Source organism: Orcinus orca, chromosome 18 (genome assembly GCF_937001465.1).
Source record: "Orcinus orca chromosome 18, mOrcOrc1.1, whole genome shotgun sequence".
In the NCBI taxonomy this organism is placed as follows: Eukaryota; Metazoa; Chordata; class Mammalia; order Artiodactyla; family Delphinidae; genus Orcinus; species Orcinus orca.
The window spans coordinates 8,459,882-8,485,507 of record NC_064576.1 but is presented as its reverse complement, the minus strand read 5'-3'; the positions used below and the strand labels follow the sequence as shown (position 1 = coordinate 8,485,507).

General features: G+C 44.2%; 2 protein-coding genes across 5 annotated transcripts in view; one reads left to right on the top strand and one right to left on the bottom strand.

Annotated features, from left to right (window-relative positions):
• The window catches only part of TPP2 (tripeptidyl peptidase 2), a 68,658-nt gene extending 63,905 nt beyond the window's left edge, over positions 1-4,753 (top strand). For all 4 annotated transcript variants that reach the window (XR_004485248.2, XM_004273620.2, XM_012534398.3 and 1 more), the window contains 2 exons: positions 1,935-2,054; positions 3,825-4,753. Coding sequence is in view for 3 of the 4 variants with exons in the window: in XM_004273620.2 (XP_004273668.1) it covers positions 1,935-2,054; positions 3,825-3,914 (210 nt within the window). In the remaining variant the exon portion in view is untranslated. The remainder of the gene's footprint in view (positions 1-1,934; positions 2,055-3,824) is intronic.
• Positions 4,754-7,039: 2,286 nt separating this feature from the next.
• METTL21C (methyltransferase 21C, AARS1 lysine) lies at positions 7,040-15,845 on the bottom strand. The gene is made up of 4 exons (XM_004273619.3): positions 15,332-15,845; positions 12,125-12,276; positions 9,152-9,269; positions 7,040-8,033 (listed from the first exon to the last, which is right to left on the bottom strand). Exons 1-4 carry the CDS (start codon positions 15,438-15,440, stop codon positions 7,639-7,641), a joined length of 774 nt encoding a protein of 257 aa, XP_004273667.1. The 5' UTR covers positions 15,441-15,845; the 3' UTR covers positions 7,040-7,638.
• Positions 15,846-25,626: the final 9,781 nt, after the last annotated feature.

The window sequence follows — 25,626 nt, the reverse complement described above, 5'->3', positions numbered from 1 at the left end:
ACAGTTGGAGAGCGTGTGTGGCGGGCTTTTGGTTAAGCCATTTATGTATCAGCTAAAATTAAGGGCGTCTGAAAGCTGTCTTCGTACCTTCCCACACCTGTCCCTGTGCTCATTTGTCAGGGATGGAGATGGCGGTATTCTGGTTAGTTTAGATATTTGTTATTTCTCTCCAAACTCTTTAACTTCTAAATAACTGTCATCTTGATTTGTACCTGATCAATTTTTAAAGCCCAGTGTAGAAAAAGTAACATTGATGAGCTTTATGGGTTTAGATTATAAAAACATGTAAAATGCCTTCTAGCTCTCTACTATAATTCTTAACAGTAGAGATCATATAGCTACAGGTATTTGCCAGTCTTCCTTTCTTCTGGACATAAAGGAAGAAAAAAGGAAATGTAATCAGTGGAATTCTTCTTCCAGCACAAACTGTGGCGGTTTTTTAGGAGACAGGTGCTTGTTTTCAAGATTAACTATGGTGATCGGTAGTAAAGACTTCTGAAGTAGGAGAAAATTCTTCCTATCTGCTTCAGGTTGTTCCACCTCAGTTCAGTAGTGCTTTTATAGAAGGAACTCAGTAATGTTCCAGAAACTGAAGGAAGCAACACCAGAGGTTAAGAATTTGGATCTGAAATCAGGCCCCTGGAGCTTGGATTCTGCCCCTGCCGCTTTGACCTGTGTGACTGTAGGCGGGTGACCGAATGCTCATGTGGGACTGTGGTGCTGCGTACCATGGGATTTTATGAATGAGTATCACGTACCTGGAAGGACGTCAGCAATACTTGCTGTTACTACTAACAAAGTTATCTCGTGTCTGCTGTGTGCCAGACACTGCGCTCGCTGCTGGGAAGAAGATGAATAAGAGCCTGGTCCGGCATCAAGTCGATAGACACTTGATGAGCATCACAGTAAAGCTGTTATAAAGAATTCTGTTCTTGCCGCAGCGCTCTTATGTTAGGGGTGTGCATTATATCACCTGTCTGTTTACTGTGTCTGTAGCAACAGTTGTTGAGCCCTTTCCTTGTCTCTAGAATACAGGTAAGTGTGACAGGATTCCTTTCTTTGAGGACATGCTGCACATTCTAAAAGTGGAGACTAAAGATATAAACAAATGCTTACGAGTATTTTTGACAAATGCAGTAATTAAAGGTAGAAAACTTGTACAAAAGGAAGCAGTTGAAAGTAAGAACATGTTTATATAATATGACACTTCATTTGTTTACTTTTATCCTCTTTCGCAATTTTGGTAATTTATAGTGACTCTGTAGTTTTGTACGTCTAACTTGCAATTTTGTCATCACTTATGTTAGCTCTGCTTTCTTTTGCATAGAGGTATTTTGGTATGGATTCCAACAGCTAGTGATTTATCATAATAGCTTTCTTTCCCCAAATAGATTATCTGTTCTGTGGGATACCCAGCTCTTTTAAAGATGTTAATTGTTGTTTTAAAAAGTTGTTAAAATTTACTTGATGTAACATGTTCATTTGAAAAGCTACACTTCTGTTAAAGCCTCAATTCTTTCATTATTTTTCTTCTTTATTATTTTTTCTTTGATTTTTATTTATTTACTTTTGGCTGCGTTGGGTCTTTGTTGCTGCACGCGGGCTTTCTCTAGTTGCGGCGAGCGGGGGCCACTCTTCGTTGCGGTGTGCAGGCTTCTCGTTGCAGTGGCTTCTCTCGTTGCGGAGCACGGGCTCTAGGTGCACAGGCTTCAGTAGTTGTGGCACCCAGGCTCAGTAGTTGTGGCGCACGGGCTTAGTTGCTCCGCAGCATGTGGGATCTTCCCGGACCAGGGATCGAACCCGTGTCCCCTGCATCGGCAGGTGGATTCTTAACCACTGCGCCACCAGGGAAGTCCAGTTCTTTCATTATTAAAGCAATATGCCTTAAATTGTAAATATTTTGTAGATGAGCTGTATCTTGTTTTACGTTGTAGGTTTTGACATTTGCATACAAGCATGCCTTCGTAAATAAAATGTATGGGAGAGGCCTTAAATTTGCAACTAAACTTGTGGAAGAAAAACCAACAAAAGAAAACTGGAAAAATTGTATTCAAGTAAGTGATATTAAAATTGCCACTGTTGGGTATCATTTCAATATTGTAGAGTGACAAGATAGTTAGAAAGCCTTAACGGTAGTGATAAAACAGTACCAACTTTATCGTGACTAATTATTAGTCTAGTTAACATAATGTGAACTATAAAATAAATGCATGAAATGTAGTCAGTAAGCTGTTTAAATTTTTAAAACATTTTTCACTCCTGTCCAGAAAACCTATATTTTTAGCTTCTAGTGTTTTCAACATAGGCAAAATGCATTGCATATTTTGTGTAGTTAGAAGACAGGTTTCCTTTATGAAGGAAGCAGATGATTTCTTTTAAATACGTGTTGGCTCAGTTCTAAAACGGTTGAACTTCTAGAGTTTATGTTTGATTTTATTCTTCATTTGACACGATAGGCCATTTTTTATTTTACCACGTATTATATGCAGGGAAGTTCTGTGGTTGAGCTCTCTGCAAAAATTAAGTGTCAACTGTAAGAACTCACTGAACCCCAAGAAATTGTTTCAGCCTAGCCTTGCCTTTGTACACGTATAGTTGGTTTATGCTTAAAGGGTATATGGAGGTTGGGGTACGCTGGTCCTGCCAAAGGCGGCCGAGGGTCTGGTCTTCATATTGAAGGTATTCTTTGGACGTAAAACTCACCTGTAGGTTCCTGGGGCAATTTCTGGTAATTAGAGTAAACTATAGGTTATCTTTACTCTCAGACCTTTTCTGTCAGTTCAAATTGTAAGACATTTCAAATTCACTTCTTCAGATCTTTGAGGAGGCTGAGAGAGCTCTTTCTGGAACTTAATGTCTTCTCATCACGTAGGCTGTGAACTGAGCTCTTAACATTTGTGAAGCCCGCGATCCACCCAGATGCTCACACCAGGGGATGTTTCATAACTTGTCTCCCCTCCACTCTGCTCGCCTGCTGTCTGTTCTCCACACAGCAGCCGGAAAAGATGGCTTTAGACCCCTCCTGGTGAAGCTCCGTCACATTTAGAGTAAAATCCAAACTCCTCCCCGTGGCCTGTAAGGCCCGTGTGGTCCGGCCCCTGCCAGCGGCCTCTCCAGCTGCATCTCATATCACACTCCCGCGTCCTCACTCTGCTTCTGCCGTCCCAGCCTCCTCTCTGCTTGGCTGACACAGCGCACCCTTTCCCTCTCGAGGACCCAGCTCTTCCAGCTGCATGGAGAGCTCTTCCCCAGATTTTCACAGAGTAGGTTTCTTCTTGTCACTCAGATTTCAGCTTAAGTGTCACCTCAGAGATCCCTTTCTTGACCATCTCACTTCCCAGTTTGTATTATAGCAAGTTTTATTTTTACTATATACCTGATACATTTCTTATTATTTACTTATTTATTATCTGTTCATTAGCTTGCTGACTTTCTGTTTGGCTTTCCTGCATAGAACTTAAGTTTCCTGAAAGTGGGAAGTGAGTTCAGTGCTTTTTCCTAATGCCTAGAACAGTGTTTGACTACCGTAGGCACTCAGGAAGAGTGAGGGAAAGGAAACTAGGGTGGTCGGAAGGAAAGGAGCCAGTCATGTCAAGTCGATGGGAAGCCAGGAGGACAGAGGGAGGGAAGGCAGGAGGGTTGGCAGGGGTGATGATAATCGCCAGGATAGGCGGGTCGGGCGGAAGGAAGGTTGTGGGTGAGTTGATGGAAGGAAAGTTCTACCTGCTGCTGCTTTATTACGACTAAATATTTAATACAGAATTTACCCTAAATGCTGAGCCTGAAACATCTGTTCTTTAATAATTGTGTGTGTTTTATTACAGCTGATGAAGCTGCTTGGATGGACCCATTGTGCGTCTTTTACCGAAAACTGGCTCCCCATCATGTATCCTCCTGATTACTCTGTATTCTAAAATAGGAACCAAGACTTTAAATTTTAAAAAAGTTTTATAGTGAATGGATATAAAAACAAATTTGTGGCATTTTTAGTCTAATGCATGTTTTCATCTGCTATCAAATACTGATTATTAAAATGATGTGTATTTATCAGAGAATTTGCTGGCGTGTGGCTTAATACATGTAAATCTAGACCTCTGACATCATGGTGTTTTCTTAATGCCTCACATTGCTGGCAGCGGGCTGTGCCCTGGCTGCCAGCACCAAGGACTTTCAGTTGGGTTGCAGCTGTTACATGCATGAGAGGTTTTGAACAGTAACTTTTAACTGCAAACCTATAAAATTCTATTTTTTATTTTATAAATGAACAGGGTTTTAACATGCGCGACTTTAATTTTTTTCAATTGTATGAAGGCCTTAAAAAAGCTACATTAAGCGTAGCTAAAATTATTTATTAGACTAAAAAGTAACAGAACTTCATTTCCAGATTTTTTTTTTTTTTTTGGCAAACGTTTACATTCAATTAAGGGGAGAAAATAAAACCGGCACAAATAAATTTGTGGCAAACGCTGGAGCGTAACTGCTTCAATCAGTCTTCATCTTGGAGTTATTTCAGGCCAATCATTTTTAACATCTTCTTGACATGCAGAGCATCAGAATGAACTAATAATACATGTATAAGTGCCAGACAGCTTAAATCTGTATCAGGTATTGTAAAGATACATATATGGTATGTTTATTAAAGTTGAAATAATGTAAACACGTGAATAAATGTGCAAACCCAAGATCGCAGTACACCATATGCACTCTCATACCTTAATTTTTTTATAAATAATAAAAGTGAATATTGAAGGTTCTTAAAGTTGGTCTTAATTTTTCATAAATAAAATTTGGGGTTAGAACAGAAATAAATAATACATTAAATCCATAGACAAAAAATTCAACATGAAATAATTCATAATGTTTCTTATAGGCTTGCAATTATTTGAATATATTTCCGAATCTTATTATGTGATTAACTTTTGTGTAGGTTTAATTTTTTATTTTTATCTCTCTGGCTACTATACTTCTTTCATCCTTCCTCCATAAAATGAGCACACGTAGACAATATTAAAAGGCCTCTACTGTCTTATAGCAAATATGTTTGTGTGTGTATGGTTTTTAAATCTTCCCTTAGAATTTACTACTGTAAAAGGCCTACCAGAGATCTGGTCTTAGTCATTCGTGACTGTTTTTTGAGTAATTGGCTCCTTTATCTGATGAAGACGTTAGACCCTTTATGAAAAAGTACACATATGCACGCAGACGTTTTGCACAGTTTCTGAGCCATCTAGAGTCTAAAGTGCACCCATGAACAACTGCATGCATGTTCTCTGACAAACACATGCTTTCACCTACGCATGGACAGGTTCAATCCAGTCAGGGAATTGAGATGCTCAGAAGGGGTAGGGTGGCTCCCCAGGGTCGTGCTGCTGGCTGGCTGTTAATTAGAGAACGTGTTTTACCACCGGGTTTGGCATCTCTGTAAGTACTACCTGCAGCACAGAGCCTCAGGGTCAGCCAGGGGTGAGCGCTTGGGTCCTCCCCAGGTCCTCCCCGAGGATGCATTCAGCCCCGCGATGTGCGTGGCTGGTACCCAGGAGTATGACAGCTTTCTGAGCCCCTCTGGACATTTCCCAGCCTTTCCCTTTAGGCTTTTTAATTAGTCCCAACGGTTAGCCATCATCTAAGGCAGCCGCAAAATTGTACAGTTGCCTGTAATCCTCTAGACAAACCCCTGGGGAAAGGCTTCTCGGCCTGCGAGAGATCTGAGTCCAGTCAAAGACGGCCTTGCACGTGGTGTTTTCTGGGGAACAGTCTCCAGGGATTGCCAGGCTGCTGGTTTTCAAGGCTGCCGTGGAGCGGGAGATGGCATGGGGACAGGGCCATTGAAAACGTCACAAAGCACACTGCTGTCTTAGCTGAGGTTCAGCCGTTTTGAGTGAACATGCTTCAGATTGCTACATGCCTTTGGTTAAAATTGCTACATGCTTGTGAGAATTTTTGTCAGTTTTCTCATGACTTTAACGGAGGAGAGAATTTTCGGAGGTGCTTTTTCACTGACAAAAACTTTTACCAGTTTCACTGAAATGACACCTTTTTTTAGAACATGCCTTTTAGTATCCAATTTTAGTGTAATTTTAAGGTTAGAAACTTCCTAGTAATAGATTGATTTTGAAGTACTACCTTCTGAGTTATGTCAAGATACAGTAAATTCTGGTATCCTTCAAATACCAGAAAATCACCATTGTTGCATTTCCCTAATTTCTCACTTTATTCTTCAGGGTTTGGTCTTTTCGCTGTATTTTTTAATGTGGAAGGAGAAGTTAAGTTCATGGTGGGTTTTGGATGTACTCACAGTCCTGACTGGTAGTGAGAAGCAGTAGAGTGAGGTACATGTCTGCAGGGGGAGGTGGTGAATAACAGCTCTTTTTAATAGGACGTGCAGTACATCGTGAAAGTTCACAGGCAATTTTTTTTTTTTTTTAATCTATGAGCCACATCCGGCTCTCTGTTGTAACAAGGACTTTTCTATCCGTAATTACTACTTCTCTCTTTCAGTGGGGTGTAAGTCTTTCTCAGATAATGAAATTTTAGAATGAAGATTATTAAGTTTGCTGTGGAAATTAGAGATACAGCCACACACTGGCAAAGTCTGCTTTGAACTGTGATTCCTAGAAAGGTTGGTCCATGAGTGGTACCCGTGGTGAGTGATGCCGGGATCTGGGGCAGTGACGCCAAGCTGCCTTGTCAGCCCTGCTTTCAGGCTAGATTATTCTGTGCCTCCATGCCGACACATACGTTCCAGGAGAAGCCATCCCCGGCAAAACTATGACGTTTCTGTGAGATTGATACAGGAGACAAAATGGTTCTTTATTTCTTTATTTTTATATTATAAAGTGGATTCTTTTTTTTTCTTTAACTTTTTATTATATACTGGAGTAGAGTTGATTACCAGTGTTGTGATAGTTTCAGGTGGACAGCAAAGTGATTCAGTTATACATGTATCTGTTCTTTTTCAAATTCTTTTAAAAGTCGGGACAGTTTTCCTAATTCAGGTAATGATGACCAATGTCTGCACCACACCACTGAAAACAACAGAAAGAGCTGGATAAAATAACTTAACTTCTGAAGGAAGCATTAGAGCTGGTGCAGAGTGTGTGGTCAGCACTAGTTCTGGGCCCCTGAGGTGACATCCGTTTTCTCATTCCAGCACTGTTTCTGTATTTTTCAGTTTTAATCAGTGTAAAGCCTAGAACTTGTTTTCCATTACTCGTTATCCTCTCCCTTTGCTACAGTTAAAATCTGTACAAAGTAGACTCTTCCGATTAAGATACACGGACCCTGTCAAGCTTATTTTCAAAAAGCAAGTGACAAAAGTATATTGACAGGTTTAAAACCATGCTTTCCAGCAGAAAGAACGAGGGGAAATCCACTTGTTTGTTAATTTATTTGTGTAAAATTTATTTAACACTTAATTGAGACTCTCAGAAGCCAACAGAGCTACTTTCATGTTTTCATGTTGGTTGTGTGTATTTAGATGAAGCAGATGATCCTAAACTGCTTGCTTTGGAGAGTTGCTGTAATATTATGTTTATTCTAGTTATACAAGTTGTTTCCGTGCACTACCTTTGCAATCTTATAAAATTTCTAACACTGTTCAAAAGGCACACTCATGTTTCGAAAGGTATCTTGTTTAATTTAGTCCCATTTTAGCACTCCTTTAAAAAGTTTGATTGATGACTCTTGAAATTCAGCCAAGAGTGTTGTGTCAAAAACCTGCTTGAATTTATCTAAAAATTCATAATCGGTGCTGAATCTGAACTTGTTTGCCCAAAGCAACACCGTTCCCGGCTGGCAGAGGTACGCCATGGTGGCAAGCAGCTTGTCCAGGAAGTAATGGTGGTAGACCACGTCAGAAGCCAGCAAGTAATCATAGTAACATGTGGACTTGGGGAAGTTCTGTTCCAGGCCCTCTCCCCACACCAGCTCTTTCACTTCGGGCAGATGTGCTGTATGGTTTCGTGTGTTCCTTAAAAGATTGTATTGAAGGTTCCCTAGGACGTCAGGCAAATCCGTTGCTGTGACTTGAGCTCCTAAGAGAGAAAGAGGAAACTTGTACGAATTACCTGGAACATTCGGGCAGCCACAGGGTACACATACTCTCAGGGAGAAATCGAACTGGGCTTCTCACCTTGGCCCTGGACCAGGGCCCTTCTCACCTATGTCCATATGGGCTGGATAATTCTGCTGGGGGACCCTGCCCTGTGCCCTGTAAGATGTTTAGCAGGGTTCCTGGTCTCCATCCACAAGATGCAAGTAGCACCTCCCCACCCAAACCCCAAGTTGTGCTGATCAAAAATGTCCCCCGACACTGCCAAATGTCCTTCATGGGGCAAAAATCACCTTTGGTGAAGAACCATTGAAATAGAATAACGTTCCCGTCTTTTAAGAAACTAAGTTAAACGGCAGTGCGGTTTTGAGAGATTTCAGAATAATTAACTAAACATACCAAGATTCTTAGCGTTTGGTTACTGTCATCATTTATAATGTTTTTCCTTCCCAAACTGTCTTTATCTGAAGATTTTGGTTTTCTCTTACGTGAGGTGTCAGCACCTAGTTTTCTTTCCTAAGGGATGATCTAATTTGAATGACTCTCCCCCCTACTAAATGCATTAAGTTAATTTTTAGGCATTTTAATGCTAGTGATAAAGGCTCACAAAATTATAATTCCAGATTGGTTTTGATAGAAGAAGATCTGTAATAGTGTAGGCTGAAGTAGGCCAGACATACCCGCCTCTTGCCCAGCTCCCAGGACTCACAACTGGCATTTTGGGTATAAATCTGTCTTCACCTTGGATTCACTCACTTATTTTTTGTTTTTTTCCAAAACATCAGTTGTTAATAGTTGCACTGAAAAGCAGGGGACAGCATAACAGAGCTGTTTACAACAGGAATTCAAGAGTCACACCTTCAGAATTTCAACTTTCTCACGTGGTAATAATCAATGGATTGGACGAGTTAGCCTCTAAGGCACAGTTATCTTATCTCCGGATAACAGCAGTCATTCTAGCCTGGACGTCTGGGTAGATTCAGTGAGTGCGATCACGGCCAAGCACCTAAACCACAGCCCGTCACACAGTAGTAAGTGGTTATTATCACTGTTGTCACCGTAACCATCTTTTGAAACAAGGCCGAGAATAGACAGACAAACCTAGAATACTGGCCACGATGGAAACGAGGCCTGGTCCAGCACCGATTTCGAGCATCTTAGCTCCTTGGAGACCGAGTTCCTCTGCGTGTTCCTCCAAATACTGGCACAAAGCCATGGCCTGAAAAACATTCACAGTTGTCACCTGGACACTGGAAACCGAGGACCCTGTTCCCCACCGCAAGTTAAATACTCAAAGACATGTTAAAGAGTTTCAGCTTACTGGGGGCTCACAAGAATCAAAATATACGTGCAACGGCGTGTTTTGACCTCTGGAATATGAACGCTGTAACATGCATCAGAGGAACTAGAGACACAGACTTGTGAAAGCGCCTGTACCAGAAGACCCTTGACCAGCCTCCAGGAACAGGAAGGTCAGCTCAGCTCTTCCAGAACCAGGAGACAAGGGGCCGCAGGGCAGCAAGCCCTTGCTTACGTCGTGTCGGGCCTCCACCTGCTGTAAGACTTGCGCTGTAAGCTGCTCCATCCCCTCCCTGCTGACTCCACCAGCGTTCAGGTTGCTCTGGACTTTGCCTGCTGCACTGAACAACTGCGTAGGAATTTTTCTCTTAAAGCAGTTCATCTAAGAAACGCTCGACTGGCTGGGCAGTGCTTCCCAAACCCTAGCGCACATGCAGGTCACCTGGGGCCTGGTGAAAGACGCCCTGGCCACGTGTGGTAGGGCTGATGGAGCTCAAGGCTGCATTTCTAACAAGCCACCAGCTAATGCCAGTGCCGCTGGCCCACACTTTGGGGGGGTAGCAGCAAGGAGGTTACATCCTTTACACAGTAAAAAAAAAAAAAAAGAAAATTTAGATCGATTTCTGTACAGAAAATCAAGGTCCCTTCCCATGTGAGCCAATGGGCGTCGGCTGGTGATGTCGCGGACTAGAGGGACTGGGGAGAGTTACTAGGCGTGAGGGCATTACCGGAGTTGGGAATGCGAACCCTGCAACCCTGCGCTGAAAAGGCAACGTGAACGCTCTCGTTTGCACACACCTTTAGCCCTTGTCTTCGTGCAGGTGCTCTGGGCTCGCTGTGACTCACTTTCTGTCTGGGGCCCAGGCTGGAGTAGGGGGCGGCCTGGATCGTATGAGACAGCCGCGCTCACGATGGCCTGCGCCAGGGTTGGTGGCAGCTCCGAGCCCGTGGGTCCCTCCCTTTCCTCCCCAGCTCCTCTCAAGGGACTCGGGGGCCAGGGACGGGGGTGGGGGGAGGACGGAAACCAATTCCCAATGGCACTGTAGGGAGGTAAGGGGTGTCAAGGGGCCCTGGGCGCTGGAGGATGAGTGAGAGGGGGACAGGCGGGACGGCACGGGTGCGGGGTGGCACTGGCATCCAGCCCGTGGCAAGGAGCTCCAGAGCTGGGGACGGCAGTTTTGAGGAAAGGCCTTCTTCGGTTCTTGAGGAGAAAGGAGCATTATTCACTGTGTGGGATTTCAGGATTTGGAAGAGTGTCACCCAGAGCCACCACGACGTGTGTTCTGAGGAGTTCCTGAAGGGGTGGCTGTAGGCGTCCTTCCTGAAGGGCCCTGCCCTGTGACAGGCTGGCCCGGTGGATGCCATCTGGGGACGGATCTTCTCTCGGGAACAGCTACATCTTTCAGCAGACACTCCCCCGCTTCTTAGTCCTATTAGCAAACTCCGAAAAGTCATCTCTCACAGCTGCTCTTGAAGTCGCACAAGGAAAGGGTGCTTCCCCACACGATACGGATCCTTCTGCCGCCTTCAGGAAACTGAGGTCCCGAGAAGGGCCAGGGTTTGGTGCATGAAAGGCTGAGGCCTTATTAAGAATAAAACAGTCCAGTGGACAAATCATCTTCTTCCACTCCTGATTTCTGATCACCCAGCTCTGGGTGTCTGTTTGCCAAATACAGTAGGAAGCTGTGGAGAGGCGCTTGCTGGTTTCAAACTTGTTAAGCCAAAGAAAAACATTCAGCTGAAGGAAATCATACTTACATTAAGCATAACGGGTAAAAACCGAGCTTCCTTGGCTGGGGTCAGTGAGGGGGCAGCTCTGAGAGCCTGGAGCCCTTGGCTGTCCCTCCCCTGCCCCCCCGCTCCATCTCCCCCATCACTGGTACCCAGACTGCAAAGGGCGCTCCAAGGAACCTCTGATCACAGCCATGCAGCGGGCCAGCAGGTCTGCGTCACCCGGGAGTGAGTCAGAAATGCAGCCCCAGTCCACCTCCCCCAGCCTGACCTCCTGAATCAGAGTCTGCATTTAACAGGAACCCAGGAGGATTCCCATCTAAGCTAACAGTGGGGCATTTAACAAGAACCCAGGAGGATTCCCATCTAAGCTAACAGCGGGGCAGTTCTGATCTGGAGCCCCTCCAAGCACAGGCTGAGAACCTCTGCAGTGGAAAGAACGAAGGCGCTGGCCTCCGAGGTCCATCGTCCCAGCCTGGTTCTGCACTGCGCCGCGCCAGGGGAAACAGTGCACTCAGCCAGAACGTAGCAGGTTTTCTGGCTCTGAATTCTGTGTTTTCCCCCATTTCAGCTCCATCCTCTGGGGACTGTTGCAGGGAGAGCATGAGATGAAGCACCACTTCCTAAGCGTTTCCACTGGACTGGCCGCACTGTAGAAGGCGAGTGAATACCCGAAGGTCTGTGGGAGAGGCCCAAAGGTGGCCACTAGAAGATCTAAACTCTAAAGACTTTTCTTCTGATTTTTTAACAATTCATATGAATTTTTCATCCTACTTCCCAATATCCTCAAGTTTATGTTAATGTGAGAAAATAATGTTTCAAGAAACATAGCATAGAGGAAAATCGTTGTTGTTAGGAAAGATGCCGTGTTTCTGCAGCATCTAGGTACACCAGCAACACCCCTGGGGGGGCATCCTTGGACCCTCAATTTGAGAAGCACAGAATGTTAGGGCACGTGGCAAGTCGTCCAAGGCACCACAGTTGTACAAATTTGCTGTTCTCATCCCCAGAATCCCCGACGCCCCAATGTGACAGCTCCCTCACCCCTGGCCACACCACCGCTCCGTAACTCTCGATCGATTCTTGAATGACAATCCTCTTGCCTGCAAACCAATAGTACTCCTGGGTGTAGCTGGCGTAATTCATAGGCACAAATTTCTGGAGGCTTTGAAGCGATGGTTCTATCTTGTTAGAATCTGTGGGACAGAAAATTAAATCAGTTTCATTATTTGTTGATCCAGTGCAAATCTACACTCGGTACAGTTAGTCAGACGGGAAGAGACTGAGCAATCTTCCAGAAACAGAGGGGGGAATGCCATCAGTGAGACAGTGGCTGCAAACTAGCCCAAACTGAATGATATGGGGTGACAGGGACATAACATTTCTATGGGACATTTTTATCATACGACGAAATGCCAAAGGATGCCCTGGGCCCTTCCCTCGATCTAGGAGCAGACAGTGCGGTGTCGATCCATCCCTCCCTCTGTTTTGGTGAGAGGAGGAAGCTAGGCCACCGCACAGAATGGCACGAATGAGCCATCTGCATAAGGAGGACCGAGGCAAGCGTGGACCTGACTATTTTTGGGTCTTGAAGTGATGTAACATTCCCACATGTTGGCTGGAACATGTTCCTTAAGTCCTTCTACAACTGCTTCTCAAAAGGTGCAGGTCACCCAAAGACGAGCCAGCTCCGCAGTCCTGGGGGAGGTTGTCAGATGAGCTCCAGCTATTAAATTACTCTTCCTTAAATACTCCTTTACGCTCATGACCACTCAAGCAGCTCTCAGATGTCATATAAAATGAGAGGAAAAGAGCACCTGATCGGGGCTGACATCATGGAAGCCCAGAATGTCAAAGGTTTCGCAGGGGGTTTCAGCATAAAAAGAACAGCGAGTAATAAGGTCAGAATGGGGACCCTGAGCACACGGAGGGGTCGTGCGCAGAAGACGGGGGGCTGCTGGTACCCTCGGGGAGAGGCGTTGGCAGCGAGGAGTCTGTGGGGGAACTTGCATGAGACCAGCCTTTGCTGCCTGAGCTCTGCCTGCGGATGTGTAACCAGGGATGGACTAGTGGAAAGGAGCATTCAGTGAACATCTGAAGGTCTCTGACCAGAAATATGCACTCAAGGAGGCAGGTGAGGGTGAGTGCAGGGTGAGTGCAGGGTGAGGGGTAGGGGGACTTTGAAGAAGCCTAATCAGGGGTCCACCCCTCAGAGTTCAGGTTTCACTGATCTCCACCCGCACTGGACGGTTCTGTGCCACGGCTCTGCAAACGCTTTGCAACAGGGTCACAGCCAGAAGAGTCCAGAAATGTGGAGTGAACACTTAGAAACATTTACAACAACTTGACCATATCTGTTGAATCTGATTACGAAAAACCAAAGCTTGTATTGTGTATGTCTTTGTACTTCTTTTCATGTTGTTCCTCCAGAAATTCATTTGTGTTGCATTTTACAAAAAAGTATCCAAGTGGTCTTTGACCACAGTGTGGGCCAAATGACCAGTTTGTAAGTTAGCACAGTGACGCCTGCAGCTCTCAGCCGTGGGTTCTGGTCTCCTGGAAGGAGAATTCTCTGTCCTGACCACAAAAGCGAGCCTCCAGAAACCCAGGACTTCCTTGAGCTTGCAAGAACCTGCTGATGAATAGTGGCCAAGTCCTGAGATGTCATCCTTCCCTGTCATGTGCCCCAGGAGAGGCTGTGGGGAGAGGAGAGGACCTTTGGTCCTCACCCACCTCTTATAAGGGGAAACAACCAACATCTAAAACCATGAACCTGAAATTTATCACTCAACAAAGGGGACCCAGCTTCTCCCATAGGCTGACAGGCTGACTCTGAGTTCTGTTTCAGAGAAAATAAGAAGGTAGAGGAACAGACCATCTTGTGCCCAGAAACTTTAACAACCAGCCTGGGGGCGGTGAGGAAGCACTGACGTGCAGGATTTGGCCATCACCATGGTGACAGCGCTCCCACAGTGGCCATCCCTGGGAAAGGGGTGAAGCAGCTCAGCACCACAAGCATTTCTACCACACGGATACGACACCCCTCAACAGCCTCAAGGGCACAGGTCATCGTAAAATGTAGGAAAAGAATTCCTGATGAGACGTGAGTATTTATTACCTAAGTTTTTTCATATACCTTTACCTTTTACATAATCCATTTCATTGTACGTTTGTATGACTTAAATTTTAACAATGGCCATGTTTAACAATCAGCTCGCAAAATTCCTGAAATGCAGGAGCTGGTACAGGCCATCTGGAATGAGGAGTGGGTACCGGGCTGTCCTCCTTACCTCTGAGCCTCTCATCACTGGAGCAGCCAGACCGTCAGGGACCCAGGCCACCTCCTGCCAGCTTCCGTCCCCTCGATATCACCCAGACCGTTCCTTCCTCCCTTCCTCCCACAAATAACCACAAATAAAGGCTAACTTTTCTCTCAAGACTGTAGGAAAAGTATATGTGCTGATTTTAAGTGGCTCATCCTTTCACAAGATGACAGATCGTAAGCTGATGGTTGTACTCTCTGGATCGACATTGTAAAGAAACATGGGCATATAAATGTCCTCCATAAGACCATTTTTCCACGCTACAAAGATAAAAAATTTATGTTGATTGCACATGATTTTCAATTCTTGTATCTATGCTCGTCTGACAGTTTTAGAGACATCAGATTTTCAAGATAGGCAGAGTTGCATTTTTATGTAAACAGTTTAGGAAAAATGAATTACCATCCTGGTTTAACAGAGTTGGAACATAATTTTCCACTGTTGACTGTTAACGTTTTGAACGTTACATCTTGGCTCTTATGACATCATTTATTATGTCTGTTGTTTATTTACTACTGATTCCCTGCCCAGAAAAGCAACACTAAAGGGTTCTGTTGTCATAATGGGAAAGTACACTTGACTTTACACTGATCCACTGAAGGACGCAGCTGCTAGGAATACATTTTGGCGAAAAGCAGGAAGGAATCTAGATTTCATTTCTCTTTTAAAAGTTCTTGTTACAAAAATCTAACCCTCTTAGATTTGGATAAAACAAAGTTTTGGTCTTTGATAGGTAAATAATAAAAACATAGGGATTACCTTTAGTGTCATGCTTCTGCTTGCATAAAGGCATTTTCCTACTAAGCATCATGATAAGAAAAAGATGTAGGGTTAAAAGGAAATGGATATTCTTGTGCCTGGGGTTCACTGCAAAACGCCATGCCCAGGAAAAGATGGGAGAAGATGTGGAGCTGAGGAAGGAGGTTACCTCCCGGGGGTCCGCTGCTGCCGTCTGTCTGTAGACCCTCCTCATCCGGGGGTCTCGGTGCCTCGTCCACGGACTGGGGCTGCTGCCCTGAGCGCAGACACGCATCCATCCCAGAGCCGCCAGGGAGGAGAGAGCTGGCCTGGACTGAGCGCTCCTCCGGGTCTGAATCGCCCAGAGCCTCTGCAAGGTGCAGCTTATCGCCTTAGCATCTGCTGAGCTGGAAAGAACACCTGCATTTCAGCTTAGTTTCCCGGGGCGGGGGCGGGGTGGGGAGAACAGCCGCCCTGGGCGCTGCCATCCTGGTTTTGCAGAGCAGAGTGGAAGGAAACCCTGACACATCATCACCCCACCTTTCCATCGCCTGGAGAAATGCAAAAGCAGAGCCACTGTAGCCAGACAGGTGCTGCCTTGCTGCAGTCTAAGGTGTATTTCTAAGAGCTTTTGGAACTGAATCTCCATGAAGAAGGTCTGATCCAGATGTACATATCTTTAAGGGTACCTTGTGGATCCAGGGTTAATGACATCACGGATTTGTCCCCAATGCGGGGCTGCTCCCTTCTCATCTGAGGCTTTAGCGCAAGACAGTAGAAAGCGCTGGGGGCTGAGAGCTGGGAGGCTGGTCGGCTGCCCCCTCTTCCTCTTGGCAACTCACTTAATCCCCTCCACACCATTTCCTCCTCAGCAAAAAAGGGAAGGATGAGATCTACCTAGCCCCTAGGGCTGTGGGCAAGAAACGGGAGAGCAAAAGTGATTAGTGCAGCTCAGGAAAACTACTGATGAAGAAAACAGGACCTGGCTGTTGGGATCATTGATCAGCTTCCAAACAAGAACACGTGACATCGCTGCGCGACTTGGCGTGTTTTTGCCAAGCACCGTTCTTGTGCTTTTAGTGAATTGATTCATCTAATCCTCACAACAAACCCTATGAAGTGGATGCTATTATTATGCCTCTTCTCAGATGAGAGAAATTCAAGCACAGAGAGATTCAAAAGCAGTCCAGGAGCACGCAGCCGGCCAGTGGCAGGGCCAGGAGTCAAACCCAGGAGGTCCAGCTGCAGGATCTATGTTCTTGACCATGAGGTGGGACACGGCTTGAGCTGCCTTGCTTCAGCGGTGGGTTTTCTGGCTGAGTTTGCCCTGAAATGACTCATAATGCTTAGTTGTCACAGTGACGTTTTCTAGTCTTTTTTTTTTACAAAATGTAAATCGTTTTCCTAATTTGTTTTTATATACCAGAGTTGCCCCATCATATTGTTTTGGCCAGCTGGGGACAGCAACCAGCCACACCATTACTAACTATTCCACACCTGGAGGGGTCATGTGCCTCTCACATTAATGTGCAACAGCATTTCAAATCAGTGAAAAGTAATTTAGCATTTTCACTGGCTCTAGAATCAAACAATCAAATATTTACCCCAATTCTTCAACTCAAGGAGTTTTTTTTCTCTTGCAGATACTTACTTGCTCCTTCTCTTCAACGTGCCCCCGACTCCATAAGTGAACTGTTCCCCTAAAAGACAGCTGACTGGTTGTTGGTGAGTACCCAGAGCATCTTCAGGGAGGAAGTCTCAGCGCTGTGGTGAAGGGCCCTGCATTTGAATGCTGGCTCTGCCATGTGCTAATTTTGTTGAAAATGTAGATAATGGTGATTCTGACCTCACATGACGGTCGTAGGAATTAAGTGAGATAACCTGTGCAAAGCCTCTTGCGCAAACAGTATTAACTTATTCTCATCTTCAAAGCCAGAGAGTAGTCAGGCAAGACAACACTCTTTACAGGACACCCACCCAGCACCATGGGACTCTGTGCATTAAATTTAGACACTTCTTCATTTTGCATGCAAGAAAAGGAGACCTGTTTTCACTCCAATAACAGGTAGTATTTTTCCTTGTGAAATGAAATGACTCCCCTCCCCCATCATTATAGTTGACGTGAGACATTAATTTTTTTCCCCAAAAAGCAACCTAGAAAATAACTACAGTAATCTACCTAGTGTTCATTATTAGCTCAACACATCATATGATCTATATCATATGTTAGTATTTAATGAAGAATTGGGAAGTTCTGAAAAGGACTCCTTGTTAGTACCCTCAAAATAATTTCGAACGGTTAGTTTAAACATATCTTTACCTTATGCAGCAGAAGAGATTTGAGATTTCTGTGCAGACTTTAATCCCCAATGTTTTATATAGGTCTGCACCTGAGAGGATTAGCATTTTATGAACAAAAGCCAGCCAGTGGAAGTCCAAGTTATTTAGGGTAGCATTACCCACCAGTACCCATGCACATTACTTTGCTAGAATTACTCTCTCTCTTTCTCTCTATCCCTTTCTCAGTTCTCAGTTTTCTGTCTTACACACACACACACACACACACACACACACACACACACACTTCTTTCAACATGAAATGGAATCACTCTCAAAAGATCCAGAAATCGTTCCAGCAGAATAGAGGCTGTCCTCTGTGGTATCCAGTGGCTGTGATGTGGTTTGAAATGTAGACTTACGTTTCATTTTAAAAAGGAGTGGGCGGGTGCACAGGTGGGGTTTTGTACAAACCTGGAAGCTGGGTGCTTATCAGCCCAACTCCTGTGGCTGAAGGGAGGGGCACGACTGACGTGGCCTCTGTCCTGGACCCTGATTCCAGCAGCCAGAAATAACATTAAGACTCTGCTGAGAGGAGGACGAGAGAACATCTATCCACAAGAAGGGATGTGTGTCAAAGGCTTAAAGTTGCGTAAGGGGTAAAGTTAGTTGGGGCAACAGTGAACAGGAAATCAGAAAACTCTTCCCAGAAAAAAGCCAGCCATTGTCATTAATTTCATTGAATAAGGAGCAGTTAAAAAGGAAGGAGGAAAATCATGTGCTCATTTGGGAAGACTGGAAACCCTTAAAATAGAATATAGGGCATGTAAATTAAAGGCTTAGGCAAATGAGAATTGAATAATCCTTCACATTTATGAGGGACTACGCTTACCCAGTGAGCTGAGTGAGCGACTTAGCTTGAGTAGATATGAGCCTATTTTTATTTATTTCTTTACTCATCTTTGGAAATCTCTTCTCTGCTGTCACTTTTGTTCTTTAGTCCATTTCTTTTAACTCCGGATCTTCATCTGGACACGCTGTGGTCCCATGACTATCCTCGTTCTCACTCCCTTAAATGAAGGGAGGTGACCTGCAGTCTTTTCCAAGCCTGTCATTCAAATACTTTCTTATTCCCCAGATGGTCCAGTCCTGTGACTGACCCTGCTCTCCTGTGACTTATTTCCACCAGGTGTCTTCATCCCTTTAAGAAACAGCAAAAAGATGGTCATCATTACAATTTAATAAATAACTCAAAAACTGATCGCAATTTATACGAATATATATATATATATACACACACACACACACACACACACACACACACACACACACACACACGTTTATTCTACATGCCTTAAAATGAAGAAAAGAACCAAGGAGAAAAATGTTCTGAATCTCCTTTAATCCCACTACCTGGGGAAGGAAACTGAACCAACATTTTTGGGTGTCAACATCTGGGCTTTTTTGTATAAACCTTATCAAAACTATTTGGCTGAAAATGAAACTGGATAGAAATATGTATCTCTCTTGACCTAGTATGGACTAGTCTATTATTTTAAGAGTTTCTTTTCAATACTTTCTTCAAAAACCATCTTTTCGGTAGCTGCTTTAGGAAACGAATCAGAACTCTACTGCCCGGAGCTGGAATGAGTTAGTCCGAGGTTCCTAAACACTGCGCTGTGGTCAGGGTACCTCACAGTTAACTGCAAGCTTTAAAGTACATAGACTCTGGGCTCTTGGAAGTTCTTTTGCAAGATCGAAGAAGGAGTCTAGGACTTTGAACTCCCCGTCTGACAACTGTTCCCGGCGTGTCTATAGCACGGGCACGCAGTAGGTGTCCATCTATAGGGCAGGGGACGTGTGGGTTGTTTTCCCATAGTTGAAGTGCCGGTCCACGAGGAGGGATTAGCCTCCTGCCGGGCTCCGCAGGGCACGCTGATGAAGTAATTTCCCAGGAGGCAGATTTGGGTGCAACAGGAAAGAATTTTGTAACAAGCCGAGCAATGGAACAGTTGGTCTTGGGGAGCCTAGCAGGATGGAAAGTGGGCCAGATTTAGAGTCAGAGGATGCAAGACTGGATAAAGGTTTATGCAGGGTCAAGGAGAAGGCTGCGTACATGCCGCCACTCTGCATATCTCCATCAGTGTGGACTCCGAGGTATCACCGGGCTTTCTTCCAGCTCTCTCACTGGTGGTCCTCAACGAGGGGGAATCCTCCCTCCCTGCAGGGCTGTTTGGCTATTTGGAGACAATCTGGCAATTTTTGCTTGTCACCGCTGGGGGAGGGTGCTATTTGCATCTAGTACAGAGAGGCGGGGATGCTGCCGGACGGACGTTCTACACAGGGCAACCTCCCTCCACTGCCCCCAGCAAAGAACCAGCCCAAAAGTCAGCAGGGCCCAGGCTGAGAACCCCAGTCTAGGCAATGGGTAGGAGTTGGATGCAGGGTAAATTCTAATTGCCATCCTGCAAATACCATCTACCAGCAGGCTGATTCCTGCCGCCTCCGTGTCAGGGTCCTCATCCATAAAATGGGTGGGTTGGCATTCACAGAGTGGCTCAGACACGCCAGGCTCTGAGCCACATCCTCACAGAGATCCAACACTGCAGCCCCTGGCTTTGTCTGGTTTCTCCCAGAACCAGACCCAGAGACAAGGATTTGAGAGAAAATATTTTATTTGGGGAAGTGAAGAAGGGGGAGAATAATCCAGGGCAAGGGAGGCCACCAGCAATGGGTGTTTATGAAGCAAGACCTACCGCAGGGGGTGATAAAAGACTTAATCCCGTGGGGGAAGACTTGGAAATGAGGCAAAATACAGACCTCAGAACTATTCTACTCCAGGTCCAGAGGGTTTCTGGGCTGTCTTTATACCAACACATCGGCACAGATGCAGAGATAGCAGATGGAGCACCCTGATGTGTCCGAGGGATGTGAGATGGTATCATTCCTCTTCCCGTGGTAAGAAGCGAAGTTTTATACATCTGAAAGGATCTGGCACAGCGTCTGGTGTCCTAGAAGGTCAACAGTAATATGTCTTGTATTAAATTGTATGCCATTCAAGTTGTGGGTCGGACAAGCAGGGTTCTTTGGAAGGGCTCTGGGTCATTTCTCTGAATCAAATGGAAAGGCTGAGCATTGGGGCTTCAGAAATAACGGGCCCAGGAGGGCTCTGGTCCCACATATCCCAGCAGCAGCAGGTGTTCATGGCCTTCTCTTTGAACAGTGCTCTGGGGGCCTCACTGCCGTCACCTTCCGCCTTGTGTAACTGTAGGTTCAACATCTGGGGGACGTGACTCTGATTGGTCTTAACTTGGTCATAAGCCCTGCCTCATAGTCAGGGCTGGTCGGGGCGAGAGAAGCATCTGACCACATCACAAGGAGTAGTGCAGGCAACTCCGGGAGGGATGCTGAGCCCATAACAAGCAAGAGTTGTGTGTAGCCCTCTTCCTCTCCCTGCCACCCTATGCGTACACACTTTCTTATTTTCATAAATACAATTTCAAAATGGGGACCCATCCTCTCTACAATGGAACATAATCTTAGTCTCATTGGCTATTGCATCCGGAGAGAATGGAGCCGTTCTTCAAGTTGAAACCTCTAGACAATGGCATTTCTTCACTAGTTCCATGCTTGTCCCTCAATGGGCAGGCATTCACAGGAGACCAGAGACAGTAACTTAATTGTTTCATCACCATTTACCACAGGCCGCTAGTCCCATCCCAGAATATGAACGAGAGGCTCACTGCTTCTCACGTGACCTTCCCCAAAAATTCTACAGTGGAAGGGTTGCTGATCAGACAGATATATGTCCACCATCCTTACTTATAAGGGAGACTACGGTGGTAATTCACTTCCAGGGAGGTGAGGGTCTCAGCGGAAAACTAGAAGTTCCTGAAAAACCCTGGTAACCACTAACATTCCCAAAGTGTGTGATTTTCAGTGTGTTATGCAGAAAATATTTAGTCACAGTGAAGTGCAATTCCAGAATTTCTGGTCCCTCAACTATTTGGTAACACAGTGGCTCAAAGTTCATGATCCGTTCTGTCAAATGATTTAGGGCTGCTGCAATGCCCCCTCATTTGCCAGATTACTCGGGGAGCCCCTGAGGGTGCCAGAGGAAAGGGTTCATTGATGCTGCTATGGGAGAGGTAAAGATTTAGACCAGCTAGCACTGTGGAGGCTCAGACGTGGGAAGCCTGCACAGCAGGACCTTAAAATGGGACTCTTCTTGTCTTAGCTTGACTGAGACATGAAGATGATGGATTACTTGTCTTGTTAAAGAGAGACCACCACGAGACATTTTAAAGTAGGAGTTCAAAACACATTCAGGCAACACTTACATTTTGTCAAGCTTGTGGACATAGAAGAATTTGCTTCTATTTCATTTTAAATGCCCTCTATATAATGACAAACATTACCAGTCAGCATGGAAGAAACAGTGTGAGTGAAATCATCCAGTACATTTGGAAACAGCAAGTGAAGTTATAGCCCTTTCATCTTAAAAAATAGCACATGCCTGGTCCTAAGCATTTGGGTCCGCATTTGCTCCCCATAATTTATCCGCCTTATAAAGTGGCTCTGACAGGAAACCACGATGGACTTACATGCATTTCGAAGAAGGGATTTACTTGGTTGTTTGTTTCTATTTTTAATTTTTTCTCGAGCCAGTTCTTAAAACAGATTTCCCCTCAAACAAATTTCATTGTTGTTTTAGAAGAATCTTTGACTGCAACCGTGTGTAAATCACAATTGGTAATTGCCAGGGTTCATGTCATCAAAAGAGCCAAGAATGCTTTGGAGCTGAGCTATGAGCCTGTGATATTAATCACATGGAGGGACATAATGGTTGGGCAATAGGTTTAGATAAGAAATTCTGACCGAAATGTCTACGAAATAAGGGTCAGTTCGCTAGTAACATTCCTCTTAAGTTAACATTTAATAAACACTAGCTTTCTGATGCTCACCTTCATCCTAGGATAGATGGGACCAAATGAATCTATCAGTATGGAAAAAAAAAAATCCCTTCACAATAATTCAACTTTGAGAATGAGGATGGGCCCTCAGTTCCAGTTTTATTACCCAGGAAGCAGAAATGACTACAGCAAGCCTTCCAGCTCCCCGCCAGACGTGGATGCCTCCGATACCATCTGTTCTTTCCATATTGCCATCAGCTGCTTGGAAATGGCACTTTTTAGAGGGACTGTTTTTAGTGGTAACTAATCATGCTCCCGTTTTAGCAACAGCAGTTGACCTGTGTTCAGAAAGATAATTTTTTCCCAACAGATTTCTCCTAGGAAAGAATGTTTACCTGATGGGACTCTTCTGGGATGGGCCACAGTGGAGAATTCCTTTCATTCTTTCCCCTCATTCTAGGGCAGACTCAATTTGAGAAGCACGGGTTCTCGTCTAGGGCTGTGCTGTCCTGGGTTTGGGGAGATATGCTGAACGATTTCAGTACCAAGCCAGGTGAAAGGAGTGAGAGGGTCGCGGAGGAGCAGAGAGGGACGGGCAGTTCCATGGGAGCCTAGCCCTCCCGATTTCCAACTGTGGGACCCCAGAGAAGTCACATCCCCGGGCTCCCTTTCCTTCCTCTGTTAGGGATGATAACACCTCTTACATACTTACTGCATAGATCCTTATAGGGGTCAAATGAAACAAAGTGTATGAAAGAGCTTTGAAAATTACAAGGCCTGTTCAGCATTATCATTAGTTCTTTCAAGAGGAATTTGGATCCTCTGTCATGTGTACCTCAATAACTTACAAAAGAAAGCAAGTGTTCACTTCTGGTCACGGACTGATGAACATGGTGCAGGCGTTCCTTTCCATTCCCAACACATAAAATACCCAATAAAGTATTTCCAAAGATGCTTTAGAAATGCATATCCAAGCTTGAAAGAAAGGGAAACCCCTAGATGCCGTAAATGAAGGCGGAAATCAAAGCCACAATAATAAGTGAACTAATTTATGCCACCGCAGCGTGGGGTGTATTAGACTTGGGTGCAGGCCTGGCATCCAAAGGCTTTGGGGTTTTGATGCTTTTGGAGGACAGAAGATACGTCCTTGGGCAGACAGGATATGCGATCTGGGTAAATCCAGGTTTGGGGCAGGGCCTGATGTTTATACAACCTGGGGGGAGTGTCCTCTTTAAGGAAAAAAATTTTAATTACAAATACAAAATTTGGTACAAAAGTAATATTTATTTAAAATGAGAAATCACCCAAATTAACACATTTTAAAAGATGTAAAAGAGTATTTTTAAAATAATATGTCAATCATGATTTACTATATATAATGAATATAATTATTATAACTATATAATGCATTATATAATTATAACTATATAATATAATAATTATATATATGGAATCTAAAAAATACAACAAACTAGTGAATGAAACAAGAAAAGGAAGCAGAGTCATAGATATAGAGAACAAACTAGTGGTTACCAGCAGGGAGAGGGAAATACAGGGATAGGAGAAAAAAAAAGGCTTATTATGGGATTATATAAAATCATGTGTGTGAAACTTATGAAAATTGTAAAGCACTATAGAATTTAAAGAATCATTCAATAAAAAAATTTTTTTAAAGAGAAAAATAGAGTACATAAAAATAATACATTAATCATGATTTACTGTATATAATTTATAATTATAACTATATAATACATGATATAATTATAACTATATAATATAATCATTATTATATAATAATATATTAAATACTCTATCAATATATAAACTTCCTACCACACTTTAAGAATATTTCCTAAATTTTTGCCTGCCTACTTTTTGATTACTTTATATGGTAACAATATAATATCATATTTCTTAGAGAAGATAAAACATTAATAAAGTTTTTTTCTTCTGGCATGATTAATTTAAATATATTATAGTTAATGATACTTTGATAAAGTTTCTTTTAGCTTTGTAACCCATTATTGGTAATGTCATGTGAATTTTTAGGTTATCAAATTTGCTTCTTTCATACATGACTTGTAAGATTACAGGGCAATTATGAAGAGACTGGCTGTAAATATTCTTTGAATTGACAACACTTGTTGACCAGATTGTGATCTATGCCCTTGTTTTTTTTTTTTTTTTTGCCACGTTGGGTCTTCGTTTCTGTGCGCGGGCTTCCTCTAGTTGTGGTGAGCGAGGACCACTCTTCATTGCGGTGCGCGGGCCTCTCACTGTCGCGGCCTCTCTTGTTGAGAAGCACAGACTCCAGACACGCAGGCTCAGCAGTTGTGGCTCAACGGGCCCAGTTGCTCCGCGGCATGTGGGATCTTTCCAGACCAGGGCTCGAACCCGTGTCCCCTGCATTGGCAGGCGGACTGTCAACCACTGCGCCACCAGGGAAGCCCTATGCCCTTGTTTTTGTAGTGAATTCTGTGTTTTATTTTTATCTTCTTCAGTGTCAGTATTTCATATCAAACAGTAAGAAGTTTAATCTTTTTTCCCAATGTGTTCATATTACTCCTTCCTTTTTATTAACTGGTAGGATAATTATGCTTAAGTACATGAACTCCAGGCATCTGTGGACTTGAACTTGAAGACGCAGACAGAGGAAAAATTAATGCACTTAAGGGGACATACCTGACGAAGAGAGAAAAGACACGTATCACACATGCGCGCGCGCACACGCACACACTCTCATATGTAGATGGAGAGAGACAGTCAGTAAAAAATTGGAAATGAAGATATTATTAAAGAAAAAACAAAATGGAAGCCCCAGTTTGAAAACTGCCCTCCACCAAATACTCATAGTCACATAACCAAAGTTTAAACTGTCCTGATTTCCCCACTATGCTGACTCTGACCTTCAACAAAACTCCCATTTCAGTGGGTTAGAGGTAACATGAACTGTCATAAACCACCTCATTAGGACTTTTGCCAATGATGACCTTTCTTCCTACAGTTGTTGGCTGGAACTTCAGCAAGAAAACTCAAGTTGAACACAAGATCTCCCCGTGTCCGGGTAACCTTCCAGCATCCTGGCCGGTCAGCCTGGAACAAGCAGGCCTCTGCAGTGTGCTGCCCTAGAAGAGATGTAAGTTTCTGGGGACCCATCACAACAGAAAGCAACAGGCTTCCTTTCTTCTTTGCTCGTTACTAGCAGAGCTGTAGCTGGTGAGAGCTCAGCTTTGACCACTTTTCCTCTCCAAGTCTCCCCACTTGTAGAGAGTTGTTTTCTCGCTTAATAATAGGT

Bases quoted from the DNA above. Each gene is read 5' to 3' on its own strand.
- METTL21C (XM_004273619.3), bottom strand. From the start codon at position 15,440: ATGGATGCGTGTCTGCGCTCAGGGCAGCAGCCCCAGTCCGTGGACGAG. The intron at 12,277-15,331 runs GTAACCTCCTTC...TCTGTCCCACAG, and splicing joins CAGCAGCGGACCCCCGGGAG to ATTCTAACAAGATAGAACCA. The intron at 9,270-12,124 runs GTGAGGGAGCTG...AATGTTTTTCAG, and splicing joins GAGCGGTGGTGTGGCCAGGG to GCCATGGCTTTGTGCCAGTA.